The sequence below is a fragment of the Sorex fumeus genome, unplaced genomic scaffold, assembly GCF_029834395.1.
Source record: "Sorex fumeus unplaced genomic scaffold, SorFum_2.1 ptg000047l, whole genome shotgun sequence".
NCBI classification, from domain to species: Eukaryota; Metazoa; Chordata; class Mammalia; order Eulipotyphla; family Soricidae; genus Sorex; species Sorex fumeus.
The window spans coordinates 48,110,951-48,126,885 of NW_026606104.1; the positions used below are offsets into that span (position 1 = coordinate 48,110,951).

Genomic DNA, 15,935 nt, shown 5'->3' on the forward strand with positions numbered 1-15,935 from the left:
TCCTGAAATAAGTCAATCAAACATATAGCACCTTTTGATGGTTGTAAATTCTATGAAGAAACAACAATAAAGGATCCAGGAGAGCAGAGAGGCAGTGGGAATTGTTACTTAAATAAAATGATCAGGATCTCCAATAATGCCACAAGGGAACGACCAATATGTATTAAGTACTTGATCTGCACTCTATTTCTGCCAAATTAGCCTTCTCGAAATTCCATACTTGCTCTGCTCTCGGTCTTTTGGCTTTGGGGCCACGCCTGGCGATGCTCAGGGGACCAGAGGAATGCCGGGGATCGAACCCGGGCTGGTGCATGCAAGCCCGATCTGCTGTTCTGATCTCTCTGGGCCCTGTTCTGGGTCCTGAGCCGGGTTCTTTTCACTAAACTGCCTTCCCTCCCCAACATCCCCCAAACCTTCCCCTGATTCGCTTTCTGGCAGATCTTGCCCCCAGAGCTGGGGGACTTTCGGAGTAGAGAGGACTCAGCGTTCAACAAGGCACGCTTTAGAGGTCACTGGCCCAGCCCTGTCCCCGAATTCCTTCCCAAAGCTCCACCGATAGCCCCTTCCGGGACGAGCTCTCACGGTGGTTCGTGGACTGGGGGGTCATTTTTAAAAGATCGCTCCAGAAAAGCCGCGAGGGTGCTGGACCCCGATGAGTCCCCAGCGCCCGGCACACTGGGGAGTGGTGGGTGGGGACCTTGCATCCAAAGCCTAGCACGGCGCAAAGAGAACGGGTGCGAGGAGCCAGGGCGGCCCACTGCGGTCTCCGAAGCACCCAGATCACCGCTGCCACGGCTCGCGAGGGCTGCTGCCCCTCAGAGCTGTCCCCGCACCGAGTCCCAGGTGTCCGGGCTCAGGATCACTGGGCTCGGGGCCACCCCCGGTACCCCAACGGCACGTTTCCACCTCCGAGGCCACCCAAGGCCCGACCTGTAGGTTCCGCGTGATAAGATGCAGCTTCTCTTCAGGACTCAGGGCGTCCCCCATGGCTCCGTCGTCGTCACGGCCTCCCGTGCTCTGCTCGGGGCCCCGCGCCCCCTCCTCAGTCGCCGCCGCCGCCAGCCGGGAACTGTCACGCGGGTCCGCGAGGGTTGCGTCAGCTGGGCTCGTCGCTCGGCTAGCTCTGCCTGGGCCTCTTCCCGGCCCGCTAGTGGCGGGGGACCAGGAAGGAGCAGCGGAGGACCGAGCGGGTCGATGAGGCGGAGCAGGGGCGGGGCGAGGGGCGGGGTGGGCGGGGCGAGTGGGCGGGGCCGGGGCGCCGGCGCGGGGCGCAGCCCTCCGAGAGGCGGGACGGTTTCCTGCCAATCACCGCCCGTCGGCCCGCCCCCCCCAGTGCTGGCCCGGCTCTCTCTCGGGGTGGGGGAGGTCGGGGAGGGGGCGATAAAATGGCGCAGGGGGCGGAGTGAGGCACAGTCGTTCGCCCAGGCTTCGGCCCGGCTTTCGGAGGTGAAAAGCGGGAGCGACGAGGGGTTCAGCGTTGCAGGGCCGGGAGGCGGGTGGGGGCGCCTGTTGCTTCTCCGAGGGGCCCGCGCACGCCGTCCGCCCCGTGGCGGGCTTGAGACGCCCTCGCCCCGCGGGGAGAAGGGCTCGTTCTGGTTTCTGGGGTGATGGCGGCGGAGAGGGGGAGTGTCCCTGCCCCCACCTCCACGTCGGCGGGCGCTAGACGCCCCTCATCCCGGCCGGGAGAGCGGGTCTCCGTGGGGGCGGGGCGGGGTGTTGCCGGCGTGGGGGGGCCGCCCCGTCCCGGGCCCCGCCGTGGGGGCTGGGGTGTTGCCCGCGAGAAGCTCGCGGATTCCGCGCTGCGACTGGCGGGCGGGGAGGGGAGAGGCCCACCCCCCTCCCCCACTCCGGGGGAGCGGGGCCCGCGGGGGGGGCAGCTGCGGAGAGACCCTCGGGGCCGAGCGGCTCCGACGGACCCGCCGGGGGGCGGCGTTTTAGGTGCCCCCGCCGGGGGGGAGGGGCAGGAGGCCGCCCGCGCCGCTCCCGCCCTTGGCGGGGAGGCGGGAGTCGGGGGCGTTTTCGGGGCGGGGGGAGGGAGTGCGCAGGCCTGCGGGGGCGGCTCTCGGAGCGGGCCGGGGGAGGCCCGACGGTGCCCCCGGGCGCGGGGTCTCGGGCGCGCAGGCTGGGGGCGCCGCCGGCGCTGGCGGGGGGCATCGCGGCGTGAGCCGGGGCGAGACCCGGCCGCCCCGATCCGGCCTCCAGTCTCCTGTGCATTTTTGGCAGCCCCCTGCCCCTCCTCCCCCCTCCCCCAAGGTTGGGCAGACCTGTCTAAATCTTATCGGGAAGAACCATCCCCCCTCCTCCCGCCCACCCCGCCTCTTTTTTTTTCTTTCTTTCTTTTTTTTTTTTTTTTTTTACAAAGAGGAAAAACCTGTTGCTGCCGCTTACTAAGGTTTGGTTCCCCGGGCCTGGGGGGAGGCGAGGCCTGGCCCCCTGAGCATCGGTGAGGTGTTGCCCCGTGCAGGGAGATTTCCAGCCCTCGGGGCCTTTTCTTTCCGACCTCGTTTCCCGGAACCTCGGAGGGAGTTGCACGTTTCTCGGCGACGTCGTCGTCGTCAGTGCCCTCTGCCTGCGCTCCGACGGCGATGCCCCTTGCAGGGCGCGGGAAAGCCGCCCGGGCGCGCGCCCCTTTGCCGCCGCGTGCGAGCCTCGCGTGTGTGTTGGGTGTGGGGGGAGGCTGGAAGTGAGTGGCCAGCGCGCGGGAAGCCCCGTCCATCGAAAATGATCTTGGTCCTTGCGCGTGCGGACGGGTGATGCTCTCTCCCCGTTGGCCCCGAAAGAGGGCTGTGGGCTTGTATCTGGTGTTGCGGTTTCAGTGGCCTGAATAAAAATAAAGGCTTTGCGCGCCGCTGCCGAGGCAATGGGTTTTCTTAGGCAGATTAAAAATAGAAAGGGAACCAGTTTCTGAGGTTGCAACTAGGAGGTTAGAGAACAGCGAGGGGGCGGTGAACTGAAGTGTGAAGGAGGGGGTGGACAGGTGAGGGAGACATGGAAGGACAGAATAGGGTCACAGAAGGGATGGGGCGCTGAGGAGCTAAGATAGACTTGGAGTGGGGGGGTATCTTTCTCTTAGAAATAGCGAGCCTCTGGCAGGAGAGACAGTGCAGGGGTTAAGGTGCTTGCCTCTCATGCCAGCATGACCTGGGCATCACCGGGGTCACCCTGGAGCCCCCGCCCCCAGCATCACAGAGGCTGATACCCCCAGTTCAAGGAGCACGGGCTCTTCAGGCACTTGTCATTTGAACCGAGAGCCTGATTGACATCAAGGGACTCCAGGTTCCGGAGCATTCCCTATACCCCCAGCAAATTATTATTATTTTTTAATTTTAAATAAGGTCTTCCTGTTTTAGACAAAGATTAAGTACACCGCAAGTGGCAAGAAAAACCAATGAGATGTTAGAAAGGCATTCATAGAGATACTAACAGACTGCCTTAGAATTATTATTACTATGTTTTTGTCTCTCCATAATGGCACCCAGGGCCTCGTATCAAGAAGTATGTATTCTAACACTGAACATCCTGTGTCCCAGCTCTTTCGAACTTCAGTTGTACCTGTGGTATCTTCCCCTTGAAAATATGGTAACTGTCAATTGGGGCTGGAAAGACAATCAAGTGGGTAAGGCACTTGCCTTACACAGGGCTAACCAGTGTTTGATCCTCTTCATCCCATTGGTCTCCCAGCACCACCAGGAGCAACCACTGAGCACTACTGGGCTTGACCCAGAACAACAACAAAAAGAAAATACATTAAATACCAACATTGTATTATTGGGTTTTAGGTTTAGAGTACTTCCAGTAATATCCTTTTAATTGTGTCCCATGATAACCTTGTTTAAAGTCAGTGATGATTAGTCCTTTTTTCCAGATGAGTATTCTCATCTCTATTTTGAGATTCAAATTTACTGAAGTCTGGATTTTAGTTCTTCTATATCAAGATACTTTGGGAGCTGAGGACATGGGCAAGAAGACATGCTTTGCGTGCAGGAACTGGGCTTGATCCCTGGTACCATATAGTCCCCCAGTGCTAAAAGTCACCCCTGATCACTGGTATGGTCCAAGAACACAATAACAAAATACTTAAAAGTGAAAAAAAAAAAAGAAACCTTAAAAGTGACAATATGCAGAATTTGCTTGGTAGTTCAGATGTCCATACAACCTGGTTTTTGTTTGTTTGGGGGCCACATCCCAGAGGTGCTCAGGGTTTCTGGTTTAGATCTGTATTCAGGGATCATTCCAGGAGGACTCAGGGATTATATGGTGTGCTGGGAATCAAACCTGGGTCTGCTGCTTGGCACACCCTACCCCCTGTACTATCATTCTGGTCCCACCACCTGGTCTTTAACTTAGAAATTATTATTGAATAATAATAGATTAAACTAGAACAGAACAAAACATACTGCATAATTCACCTTACTAGGGAACAGGTGGAATTTGCCACTCTGTTTACTACTAACCCTTCGCTTTCTTTGACTAAAGGGTCAGGGAAATGATGGTGGGTGATATAGTAATTATAATTACCATTTACTTTATATTTTGTATCTTTAGTATGCTAAAAATTTATGTTTATGTCATTTAAGTTTGCAGCAACTGCCTTATGAGATGCTGAGAAGCTCTCTTTTTTATTGGAGAGGATATTTGAAACCATTTAGCTTTAACATCCATTATTCTGTTTGTGTCTCAAAACTTTTCGTTTGGGGGCCACATCTCTTGGTGCTGGGGCACTACCAGTGCCACACCTAGTGTTGAAGATGGAGGTTCATATTGTTATGTAGAAATCAAACACACAAGTAGTATATTTCAGCATGTTCTTTTTGGTGGAGCAGGGTGTGGGACACAAGGCTTATTCCTGGTCCTGTATTCAGGAACCACTCCTGGCTGGGCTGGTTGACTATAGGGTTGCTAAAAATTGCCTTGACTGTGTACAAGGCAAGCACCCTACTATGGTCTGGACCACACTTCCTCCTTTTTTAAAAAAAAAAAAAAAGAATAAAACATTCGGGGCTGGGGCAGTAGTACAGCGGGTAGGGTGTTTGCCTACATGCGCTGACTGGGTTCGATTCCCAACATCTCTTATGGTCCCCTGAGCACCGCCAGGAGTAATTCCTGAGTGCATGAGCCAGGAGTAACCCCTGTGCATCGCCGGGTATGACCCAAAAAATAAAAAAAAATAAAACGTTACAGGGGCTGGAGATGGCTCCAAGGCTTGGAACACATGGTTTGTGTGCTAGATTTGATCTCCGACACTGCGTGGTTCTTGAGTACCAACTGTATGTGGCCTAAAATACATTTTGTTTTTGTTTTGAGGCCACCCCAGCAATGCTTAGGGTTTACCTGGCTGTTCACTCAGGAATCACACCTGGCATTCCTCAGTTGACCATATGGGCATACTGGGGATCAAACTGCCTGCAAAGCAAACTGCCGGCAAAGCCAGGATCCTACCTACTGTACTAAAGCTCTGACTCCTAAGATACATTTTAAAAGTTAAAATTAATGCAGATAGAATTGAAAGTACTCATGCTTCTCCCTACCACCAGAAGCAGTATTCAGGAAATATCAAAAAAAATATTCTTATATTTCTTATACCCACATGTTTTTGTTTTTGTTTTTGCTTTTTGGGTCACACCTGGCGATGCACAGGGGTTACTCCTGGCTCTGCACTCAGGAGTTACTCCTGGCAGTGCTCAGGGGACCATATGGGATGCTGGGAATCGAACCCGGGTTGGCCGCGTGCAAGGCAAACGCCCTACCTGCTGTGCTATCTCTCCAGCCCCTATACCCACATGTTTTTATTATTGGGGGGTGTGTGTGTTGCTGGAGATCAAACCCCGGGCCTCACAAAAACAAGCAAGTGCTCTTATTACTGAAGCACATCCTTGTCCCTGTCGGCCACTTATAATTAAATGATATATGTATGTATCATACTATTGACTGATAAAAAGAATCTGAATGAAAGTAACATTTATTAAAGTGAGGATTTGAACCTGGGAACAATCTGACAGATTTTACACTGATACGTCACCATGTACAAGTTTAAATAAGATTCTATATATTAGGCGGGGGGAGGAAGAGGGAATAATCTCTTACATTAAACAGTAGAGTGATCAGAACAGTATAATAAATTTTAACATGGTTTCTGGTTTTTGTTCATAGGTTTTGAAGTATTGAATTTCCCTGGTTGTACTGACTCAGACTATTATCTGTGCATCGAAGAAAGCAAAATATCAGGGTAGTTCAACTTTTTTCTAACTCTGCTTACAAGATTTGTGATTGGGTGGGTATTGCTGGTTTTATATTTCTTCTTGTTTTTTTGGCACACTCAGGGCTTACTCCTGGCAGTACTTGGGGACCATGTGGGCTGTCGGAAATTGATTCAGGGTCTGTCATATACAAGGCAGGCATTCTACCCGCAGTACTGTCTTCTCTGGCCCTGTGGATTATTTTTGTAATTGCCTTTATAACTCTCTTTATCAAAAGAGGTTAAGAAACTGGTTACTATTTTCTGATAGGTGTATAGATTTCTCTTGACTTCTTCACAGAATAGGGCCTGGCCTAATTCTGACCCAACTCTGAATTCTGACTACATGCAGTAGTTTTAAATTTTCTTTCAGTCTCAAGACAAGAATGAGGGATCTCAAAATGGAATTTCAGTTCTTATATGTGATACTAATTTCTTCAATTGCAAAGAAAAGTGGGGCTCTAGATTAAAATATTCAAGACATATCAGCCAGTCATAATAGATGGTCCCTTTTGGTTGGTTTATTTGTGTGTTTGTGGGGGGGCCACACCAAGCTGTGCTCAGGGCTTACTCCTAGCTCTGTGCTCAGGGATCAGTCCTGGCCATGCTCATTGTACTGGGGATCTAACTGGAATCAGCTGTATGCAAGGAAAGTATCGTAGCATCTCTTTGACCCAAAATTTTTTTTAATTAAAAAAAATGACATGAAATAGTTGGAATGTGGCCAAAAATTTTATAAGGAATTCTATATATGATATAGAATGGTGTACCTCAGATTTGCTTCAAAATAACTTGGTAGTGGAGGTTGAAAGGGGGTCAAGGTTAATGTGGTTGATAGTCGGGGCTGCGTGATATATAGGCATATGGTATTCCGTTATGTTATTGTGAGTGAAATAAATAGTATTTCACTTGAGTGAAATAAATAGTATTATTTTGGAGAGAAAGTGGGGAAGAGAGAAAGAGAAGGTTTTGTGCTAACAGTTATCTAATAAAAAGTATTTTTGAAAATGGAAGGGTTGTGGAGTTGGAAAGATAATCTAGAGGTTAAAGCACTTGCCCTGCATCCTGCCAACTGCAGTTCAAATCCTATGTACCACCACCACAGCGTTATAGGAAATAGCTTAACCATCCCACCCTAGCCCCCCAAAAAAGGACTCAGATTCAATCCTTGGTACCACATAGGTTCCCCAAGCTCTGCCACGAGGGATCCTGAGAGCAGAATCAGGGATAGTCCCTGTTCTGCTGGTGTGGCCCCCAAATGGGGGGCAGGGGAGGGAGCGATGGGCGGGGGAAGAGGAACAAAATTGTGAAGAGAATGAATGATATGCCTGTAAGTTCAAATTTCACGTATGTAGTTTTGTTTTGCTGCCAGACCCATTGGAACGTTCTGTGTTATAAGGCATAGAAATTGATTCTTGTGGTGATATAGAAGATACTGGTTTTGTGTGTACACAGTTGCAGTGAAATCAAACATCACCGGAGCAGTGTGCTTTGTTTAGGGCCTGCTTAGGACCATACTCTCATGTTCTTCCATTCCACATGGGAAGGCACAGGAAGATTTGTGCGTAATTAGGTGGCTTCAATTATTTCTGCCAAAGAGTCAAAGCTCTCTCTATTTTAGCATATTAGAGAACGTGCTGAATGTAGAGGACTCTTCCATTTCTCTTACTTGAGTAAGTCTGTCACGAGAGTAAAGAGCATTCCCTTTGGAATTAGACTACATTTATGTCCTTGTTCTAGCATTTTGAGTTTTTTGAGATACTTAATGCCTTAAAACTTAGTTTCTCAAGAATGAAAATCTATTAAATTCTTTATTTGGTCAAATGAGTCCCTGGCTTATTCTTTTAAGAGAAGGGGTGAGAATAGTAGTAGTGGTTCAGACAGGGCTTCTGAAAATGTAGCTGCTTTACTCCAGAGCCTGTGATAACTTGAACTTGAATGCACAAATTGTTAAAAAAAATTTCTAGAAGTAAACATTTTTTTAATTACTGCTGTCTAAGAAAATTAACTCACCTATAAAATAATCCAGTCACTGGGCAGAGAAATTTTTCATTGTAAAGTCAGTTGTTTTAGTGCCCAGAACTCTTATAATAATTGCCAGAGTATGGGTCAAATAGTAAGTCTTAGGGGCTGGAGTGATAGCACAGCGGGTAGGTCATTTGCCTTGCACGCGGCAACCTGGGTTTGATTCCCAGCATCCCATATGGTCCCCTGAGCACCGCCAGGAGTAATTCCTGAGTGCAAAGCCAGGAGTAACCCCTGTGCATAGCCAGGTGTGACCCCAAAAGCAAAATAAATAAATATAATGGAAAACTTAATTTCTTGAAAATGTTTGTTACAGAGTTATGTTGAGGGCCTGTTTAGGGGTTAAATTAGTTGAGGGGTGAGTCATGCAATATTTTCTCAGTGCTGGGGCCCTAGCAGTAGTGTAGCAGGTAAGGACACTTGCTTTGGCACGTGACTTACTCAGATTGATCCCCAGTACTACATATGGTCCTCCAATCCCACCAGGAGTGATTCCTGAGCTGAGAGCCAGGAGTGAGCCCAGAGCACTGCCCAGGTATGGCCCCCAAACAAAACAAAGTAAAAGTTTCTCAGTGCCTGGTTTATAGTAGTATTTCTGTCCTATCTTATCTCCAAGATAGTAAGTTCTTTCCCAACTTAATTTTATTGTTGTAATTGATGTAACCTTGTATTAAAATGTAAATCATGGGGCTGGAGAGAGAGTACAGCTGGTAAAGCACTTGCTATGCACGCAGTCAACCTGAGTTTGATCCCCCGCACCGCACCCTATATGGTCTCCCAAATGCAACGGAGTGACCTGAGCACAGAGCCAGGAATAAGCCCTAAGTACCACCAGGTGTGGCCCAAAAAATAAAGTATGGAGCATAATGAATGAAATACAAATGATAACCACAATAAGTATAGATAACATATATCATCTCACATAGTGTTTTCCTTGTGATGAGAACTCACAAGACTTATCTTCAGCAGTTTTCAGATATAAAATAGAGTATTGTTTTTGTTTTTTGAGTCACACGCAGCAGTGCTCAGGGGGTGAGCATATTTAAGGCAATCACCTTAACTGCTGTACTATCTCTCCAGCCCCTAAAATGTTAACTCCAGTAACCGTGGTATCTGTATATTATATAGCTTCCTAGTCTAATTATGTGAAATCCCTTTCTCTAGTATTTTACTGTTTGTATCTTTTGGGATGGTGTTAGGGATGGACTACACCTAGCAGCACTCAGCGCTTCTTGATTCTGTCCTCAGGATCACTCTTGGCGGTTTGTGGGGGACCATATGTAGTGCCAAGGATTCAACCAAGGTTGACCATGAACTTTCTCTGTTGTATCTTTCATCCCTCTACTCTCTTTTTCCTTCTTTTTGTTTTTAGCCACACCCTGTAGTGTTCAGTGTATTCCAAGAAATTCTGAGAAATTAGAAATTGGTTTTAGAAATTGCCGGTGCTGGGGCTGGAGCGATAGCACAGCGGGTAGGGCGTTTGCCTTGTACGCGGCCAACCTGGGTTCGATTCCCAGCATCCCATATGGTCCCCTGAGCACCGCCAGGAGTAACTCCTGAGTGCAGAGCCAGGAGTAACCCCTGTGCATCGGCGGGTGTGACCCAAAAAGCAAAAAAAAAAGAAAGAAAGAAATTTCTGGTGCTTGGGGAACTGTGCTGGGTGGCGATCAAACCTAGGCTGCCTGTAGGCAATTTGTATGTGCAGCCCTTTGAGCTTCTTGAGTCTTCCACCCCCATTTTAAATTTTTTCATATGAATGCATCTTAACTTTTAGTGTTGTCTGTATAGCAAGATTGTACTTTTCGGAGGCCCCAAATCAATACTCAGAATTCCTTCAATGCCAAGGACCACCAGGGCCATACATAGGTTCTTTGCAGTTTCTAGGGCTCCACTTAAGAGATGCTTCATGGAGTCACATAGTGCCAGTGTTAAACTGGCTCTGGTATGTTTTGTGTACCCCTGGCCCAAGAGTATATATTTATTATTGGTCTGGGGCCACCCTTGGTGCTCAGGGCTTCATCCTAGCTCTGTACTCAGGGACCACTGAGTACATATGCATTGCTGAGGATCAAATTAAAGTTGGCTGCATGAGAGGCAAGTGCCTTGCCCCCTGTGCTATCTCTCAGGCCCTGAGATAACATTTACTTAAAGGTGGAAACTATCTTTATTTCTTAGAAATCCTGTAGAGATATTATCCAACTTAGTGCCATTTACAACAGTAGTTTCCATGTTTTCTAAAGAATGCCTAAAATGCATAGGATAGAGTATAGGAATTAAACCAGACTTCTATGTGACCCTGTTTGACCCTGGCATTCCTGGTGCCCCAGAACACAGAATCAGGAGTAACTTCTAGTGCTGCTGGGTATGTCCCCAACCCAACCTCCCTCACCAAGTGCCTGAAGTAAACTTAAAATTTTGGGTGTGGTATGGAGGGAAGTGATGCGAGGGGAAATTTGCAGTATTTCCCCTTAATAAAAGCTATTAAGGAAGTTTCCGTTTCCAAGTAGCCACTTCAGTGCCTGTAAGATAGTTCAAAGGACTGAGCATTTGCTTTGCATGGATGAGGCTCCATTCAATCTTTGACACTGCAGTGTCCCCAGAACACCGTCAGGAGTGACCCTGACTTCTGAGTTGGGGGTAGACCCTGAACACTGCTGGGTGTGTGCCACAAAACAAAACAAAACAGAACTGCTTAGGACTTACTCCAGGCTCTGCACTCAGAGATCACTTCTGGAGAAGTTTACGGACCACATGGGTTCGATCTACCTGTGTGGAAGGCAAATGCCCTACCCCTGTCCTATTGCTCTGGCTCCTGACTTGTTAATTTTTTTATAGCTTCTCAGTTGTTGACTTGTGATAAAGTAAAATAGCAGTTTTCTATAACTTCTTTACCCAGAAAATAATAACATTAAGTCCATTTTTAGCAGTTTCAAAAGCTAGGTTTTAGTTACATAAGTAATATGGAATATTCAAGTGGAAATGTAAAGTTATAGTCATGAAAGTCTCCTAATTTTTTGATCCACCTTCAGGGTTTAACGGTGAAATCTTCCGGACCTTTTCTTTGAATTTTATATATGTCCTGAACTTGAGATTTTTATACGTGTAGCCATGTGACTTTAAGATTCTTGGTGAGTCTTTCACATTAAGAAGAGGGACTTTACCTAGTCTCTCTTCTGCATTCCTTTCTCATTTTGTAAATGAAGAAATCGGTCCGAATAGTTTAGTGACTTGCTCAGATTATCACAGCTATGAAAAAACCAGTTAAGCCTTCTAAGTCTTTGGACTCCCAAACCCCAGTGTTCATCATACTAGTGCAAATGATATTCTCAAGAAAGTACAGATTGTTGGATGGAACAAAATTAGTTCCTTAGTTGCATAATTTTCCTCTAAAGGCTTTTCTTTGATGTTCTTGAGTCAAAATCCAACTTTGTGGTATTTAAAATAAAATCAAGATCAAAATTAATAGATGGAGCACCTTAAAGCATAATACAGTTGACTTTGTAATTAGCAGAGTTGAAAGTGATGAGAAGATCCTCTAATTTTCTTTGTGCCTGCAGGAAGGTGGGAGTCAATCATTTTGACAAGTCTACTGAAAGGAACAGCTAGCAGGAGCTGAAACCTTTTTCCATTTGGTCTCGTGGCAAAGGCAGAGATCACGCCAGCAGCTCCACACAGTATGGAAAAAAAAATCCTTGTTGTCTAGTATTAAAGCCTTATTTTTGAATTTCAGAGTAGTACGTGTTTGTATTTTTTAATGTAAATTGAGGCTGAACATCCAAACATTTCACACAGTGTATATTATTGTGTTTGTATGTTATGGCTGCTATTCTACAATAATATGTAAGATCTAGTTTATTGATTTTTAAAATAATTACCCCATAGCATAAATGTCCTGGGATTTTACTGAGTAGTTCTGGTCACGAACATTTAGGTTGCCTCTAATATTTGGCTATTTTTCAGTAATGGCTGCTTTGAACATTCTTGTAAAACGTATCCATATGCATTTATGCAGGTACTTTTGTAGAATCAATTTCCAGAAGTAAAATTGCTGGGTTTAATGCTATTACCAAATTATTCCTTTACAATATATTATTCTGATTTACACTTTTTTTCCCCCTGGTATTTTAACCATACCTGACAGTGCTCAGGGCTTACTTCTCACTCTATGCTCAAGGATCACTCTTGGGGTTTGGGGTCTGTATGGGGTGATAGGGATTAAACCCAGACCAGGCTCTTATAGGGCCAGCACTCACCGTTAATATTTCTCTGGCCCTTGACCTGTGGTCTTATTAATGGTTTGTAAGAATGTTGTCTCATATTTGTACCAACCCAGATTATTATCATCTTAATTTCTACCATTTTTATAGAAAAAAAGTGTTTTTGTAATTTCCATGATTTTAGTAAGGTTTAATATTATAAAATTATTTCATATGTCACAGTAAAACGAACTTGAAATCTTAGAATACCACTATTTTATAGAACAGATTGGAGTTGGCATAAAGGGATTTCCTGTTCCTCAGCAAAACTCCCTTATTTCTCCAGATATGACGTGCTCACTAGTGACCTCTGAACAGTCTTCTGGTACCTCTCTCTTGCCCAAAGACAGTGCCTCATTTACTTGGGGTTCCTTGGATGAAGATGGATTGGATGACTCCTTGCTGGAGCTGTGTGATGGCGAAGAAGATGATGGCCATTTCAGTTTCACAGAGGAGGAGATTCAGGAACTCTTGAAGGATGATGACCCATCGAATGAGCACTCTCGGGCAGGAGGGTTGCTTAGAGATGATAGCAGGCACGTTGAGAAGGAAGGAAGAGGGAGTCAAATTCTACTTGATACTCCCGAAGAGAAAAGTTCAGTGTGTAGCTTGGGACCAGTAGATGAGACTCCTGATCTCTTCAAACTACCTCAGCAAATAACATCAATTGGTCATGGACCAGCTTCTACTAAACCATTAAACAGACGCTTTGCACTAGAAAAGAATCTTATAAAAATTACAGTTGTTGCGCCATTTGATCCAACAGTTTGTGATACTGTGCTTGATAAGGACAAGACTGATTCATCCAAAGATATTGAGAAACCCTCCTCCTTTGGAGAAGAGATGAGAGAAGATGGTCTTAGCCCAAATGAGAGCAAACTTTGCACTACATCTGAGAGAATCAGCCCCAGTCATGCTGCCTGGGATGGGTCCTTGCTCCCTTCTTCAAACAATAACTTTCAGCAAACTGTCTCTGATAAAAATACACTTGACAATAAGAAACCTACACCTGTATTCTCTCAGATTGTGGACCATTCAGAGACTCCTCACATGGGGGCATCCTGGAGAAATGGAGCACACAAATCAAGTTGTGAAATGAGGTGTTCAGTTGCTGGCTCAGCAAACAAAGTAAGTGGATTTTCTGTAAGGCGAAGAGGAAGAATAACTTTCATTTAGAATTTGTATAGTAGAGCTTTTGTGTTAGATAAATTGGAGTTCTAATCCTGACCCCAGGCAAGCTGTTTAGCCTATTCCCTTGCATTTCTCACCTATAAATGGAGTAATACTTTATCATTAGTATTGGTTAATTTTAAAAAGTGTATCTATAACTGGTTCATAATATTAAGTTACTCATTTAGTAGTTGTGAATGGTTATTTTACTGTCTTTCTTAAGGTTATATCCCAAGTTTCAGTCTTTGTTTGCCATGTTATATTAGAGTCAGTCTCAGCTCTGAGACAGCAACAGTGTATCTTCTGTTTATTTTTTTGCCGATACCAAACAGTGCTCAGGCCTTACTTCTGGCTCTGTGCTCAGGGATCACTCCTTGTAGTGTTTGGGAGACCACATGGGGTACCAGGGATCAAACCTCAGTTAGCCACATGCAAACACCTTACCCACTGTACTATTGCTCCAGCCCTGAACCTGATTTCTATTTTTTCTTCTTTTTATTTGTTGGTTTTGTTTATGGACCACACTCAGCAATGCTCCAGGGTAATTCCTGGCTCCACACTCTAGAATCACTACTGGTGGTGCCCACAGGGACCATATGAGGTGCCAGAAATTGAACCCAGTTCAGTTCCATACAAGGCAGATTCCTTACCAGCTCTACTATGGCTCAGCCCCCTGAGCCTGATTTCTTATCTGCCAAATGAATGTGATCCTAGGGACTGGAGTGATAGCACAGCAAATAGGGCGTTTGCCTTGCATGTCACCAACCTGGGTTCGATTCCCAGCATCCCAGATGGTACCCTGAGCACCACCAGGAGTAACTCCTGAGTGCAGAGCCAGGAGTAACCCCTGTGCATCGCCAGGTGTGACCCAAAAAGAAAAAAAAAAAAGCTTAAAAAAAAACAAATGAATGAGATCCTATTACTTAGAGTCGGTTGTTGGTTTTGTTTATTTATTTATTGATTGATTTTAATCTTTTTAAGATTGCAGTCACGTCTCATGGCAAATACTCAGAGTAGCGTTCCATTCCGGCCCTGGCCCACATTCCAGCTTGGGGAGCATGGTTTCTCTTTCTCATGGTTACTCTTTCTCTCTCTGTCTCACTTCTCATATTTCCTAAATAAAACTTTACTTCTGGGTGGCAAGGGGAAGATAGTGCTTGATACACATGTCAGGTTTGAAGATATGCCTTTATAGGCTTTGGTTCAAGAATATTTCCATAAATAGTACTTTCAGTTGTTTTCTTATAACTGAAGATCATCTTTTCTTATGCACTGAAAAGAAGCAGAATGTTCTTGACAAGGATTCTGGGAAGCTGAAAGTCCATGAGAGAAGACTAGGCAAAGTCATCCCTGTTCTACAAACCAAAACAAGGTAAGTGTATAATAAAATAGTCTGCGTACTTTTGATTCTCTTTAGTTTCTTTCTCTACCTCAGTTCCCCTTAGGTAGAGGGAAAAGCCTACATTCAAAGTAAGTACTTAAGGTCCTGGGACCACCAAAATCTTGCTGTGTGACCTTGGCAAGTCAAATAATCTCTGACTTCAGTTTCTTTGTAAACAAAATAAGGTTAATGTTTATCTGCTGCCTCAAGTTTATTTAATGAAAGATAGCAAAATCTGTGTAAGATTTCTTTTTCTGGGATGGGGAAACCTGAGCATAGCTATGATAGAAAGTTAAGAATAATTTAATCAAAATGTTAGAGAGGACAGGGAGGCAGCTCAGAGAGAAAGCGTATGTGCTTCATCTTCGGGAGACCCAAGGTCAATCCCTAGCACCCATATGGTGCCGCAAGAACTATCAGGCGTCCCAACAGAGTGTCCAGGGGTAGCTCCTGAGCACTGAAAATAAATAGCAGTGAAACTAAAACTGCAGAAAACTAACTTGGATAAAACTGGCCTTTGGGGGATAATTCAAGTAGATAGTGCAGATTTATAGCATTTCGATCTTAGTTCTTGCCAGCAGGTGGCAGTGTCTTTACATGAGCCTTTTCAATGAACCGAGTTGGTTTTTATATTGAGTCTGATGGGCTTCCTTACAATGAGGATTTTTTTTTAATTGATTACAAATATATTCTTCCACTTTGAAAACTTAAACTGTGGGCCGGAAAGATAGTACAGTAGGTAGGGCATTTGCTTTGTTTGCAGCTGACCCAGGTTCAATCCCTGGCATCACATATGAGGTGAGTCCCGCCAGGAGTGATTCTTGAATGCAGAGCCAGAAGTAACCCCTGAGCAGGATAACACACACCA

At 45.9% G+C, this 15,935-nt stretch overlaps 2 protein-coding genes across 6 annotated transcripts in view; one reads left to right on the plus strand and one right to left on the minus strand.

Annotated features, from left to right (window-relative positions):
• Positions 1–1,123, minus strand: part of YARS1 (tyrosyl-tRNA synthetase 1) — a 30,167-nt gene extending 29,044 nt beyond the window's left edge. The window contains exon 1 of the mRNA XM_056123438.1: positions 931–1,123. Within this exon, the coding sequence (XP_055979413.1) occupies positions 931–987 (57 nt within the window). The 5' untranslated portion in view covers positions 988–1,123. The remainder of the gene's footprint in view (positions 1–930) is intronic.
• Positions 1,124–1,373: 250 nt separating this feature from the next.
• S100PBP (S100P binding protein) overlaps positions 1,374–15,935 on the plus strand; it is a 36,663-nt gene continuing 22,101 nt past the window's right edge. For 3 of the 5 annotated variants that reach the window (XR_008793713.1, XM_056123450.1, XM_056123453.1), the window contains exons 1-5: positions 1,374–1,446; positions 6,151–6,271; positions 11,818–11,934; positions 12,803–13,644; positions 14,967–15,058. Coding sequence is in view for 4 of the 5 variants with exons in the window: in XM_056123450.1 (XP_055979425.1) it covers positions 12,805–13,644; positions 14,967–15,058 (932 nt within the window). In the remaining variant the exon portion in view is untranslated. The remainder of the gene's footprint in view (positions 1,447–6,150; positions 6,272–11,817; positions 11,935–12,802; positions 13,645–14,966; positions 15,059–15,935) is intronic. The other 2 variants (XM_056123451.1, XM_056123452.1) reach the window with 2 other exon arrangements.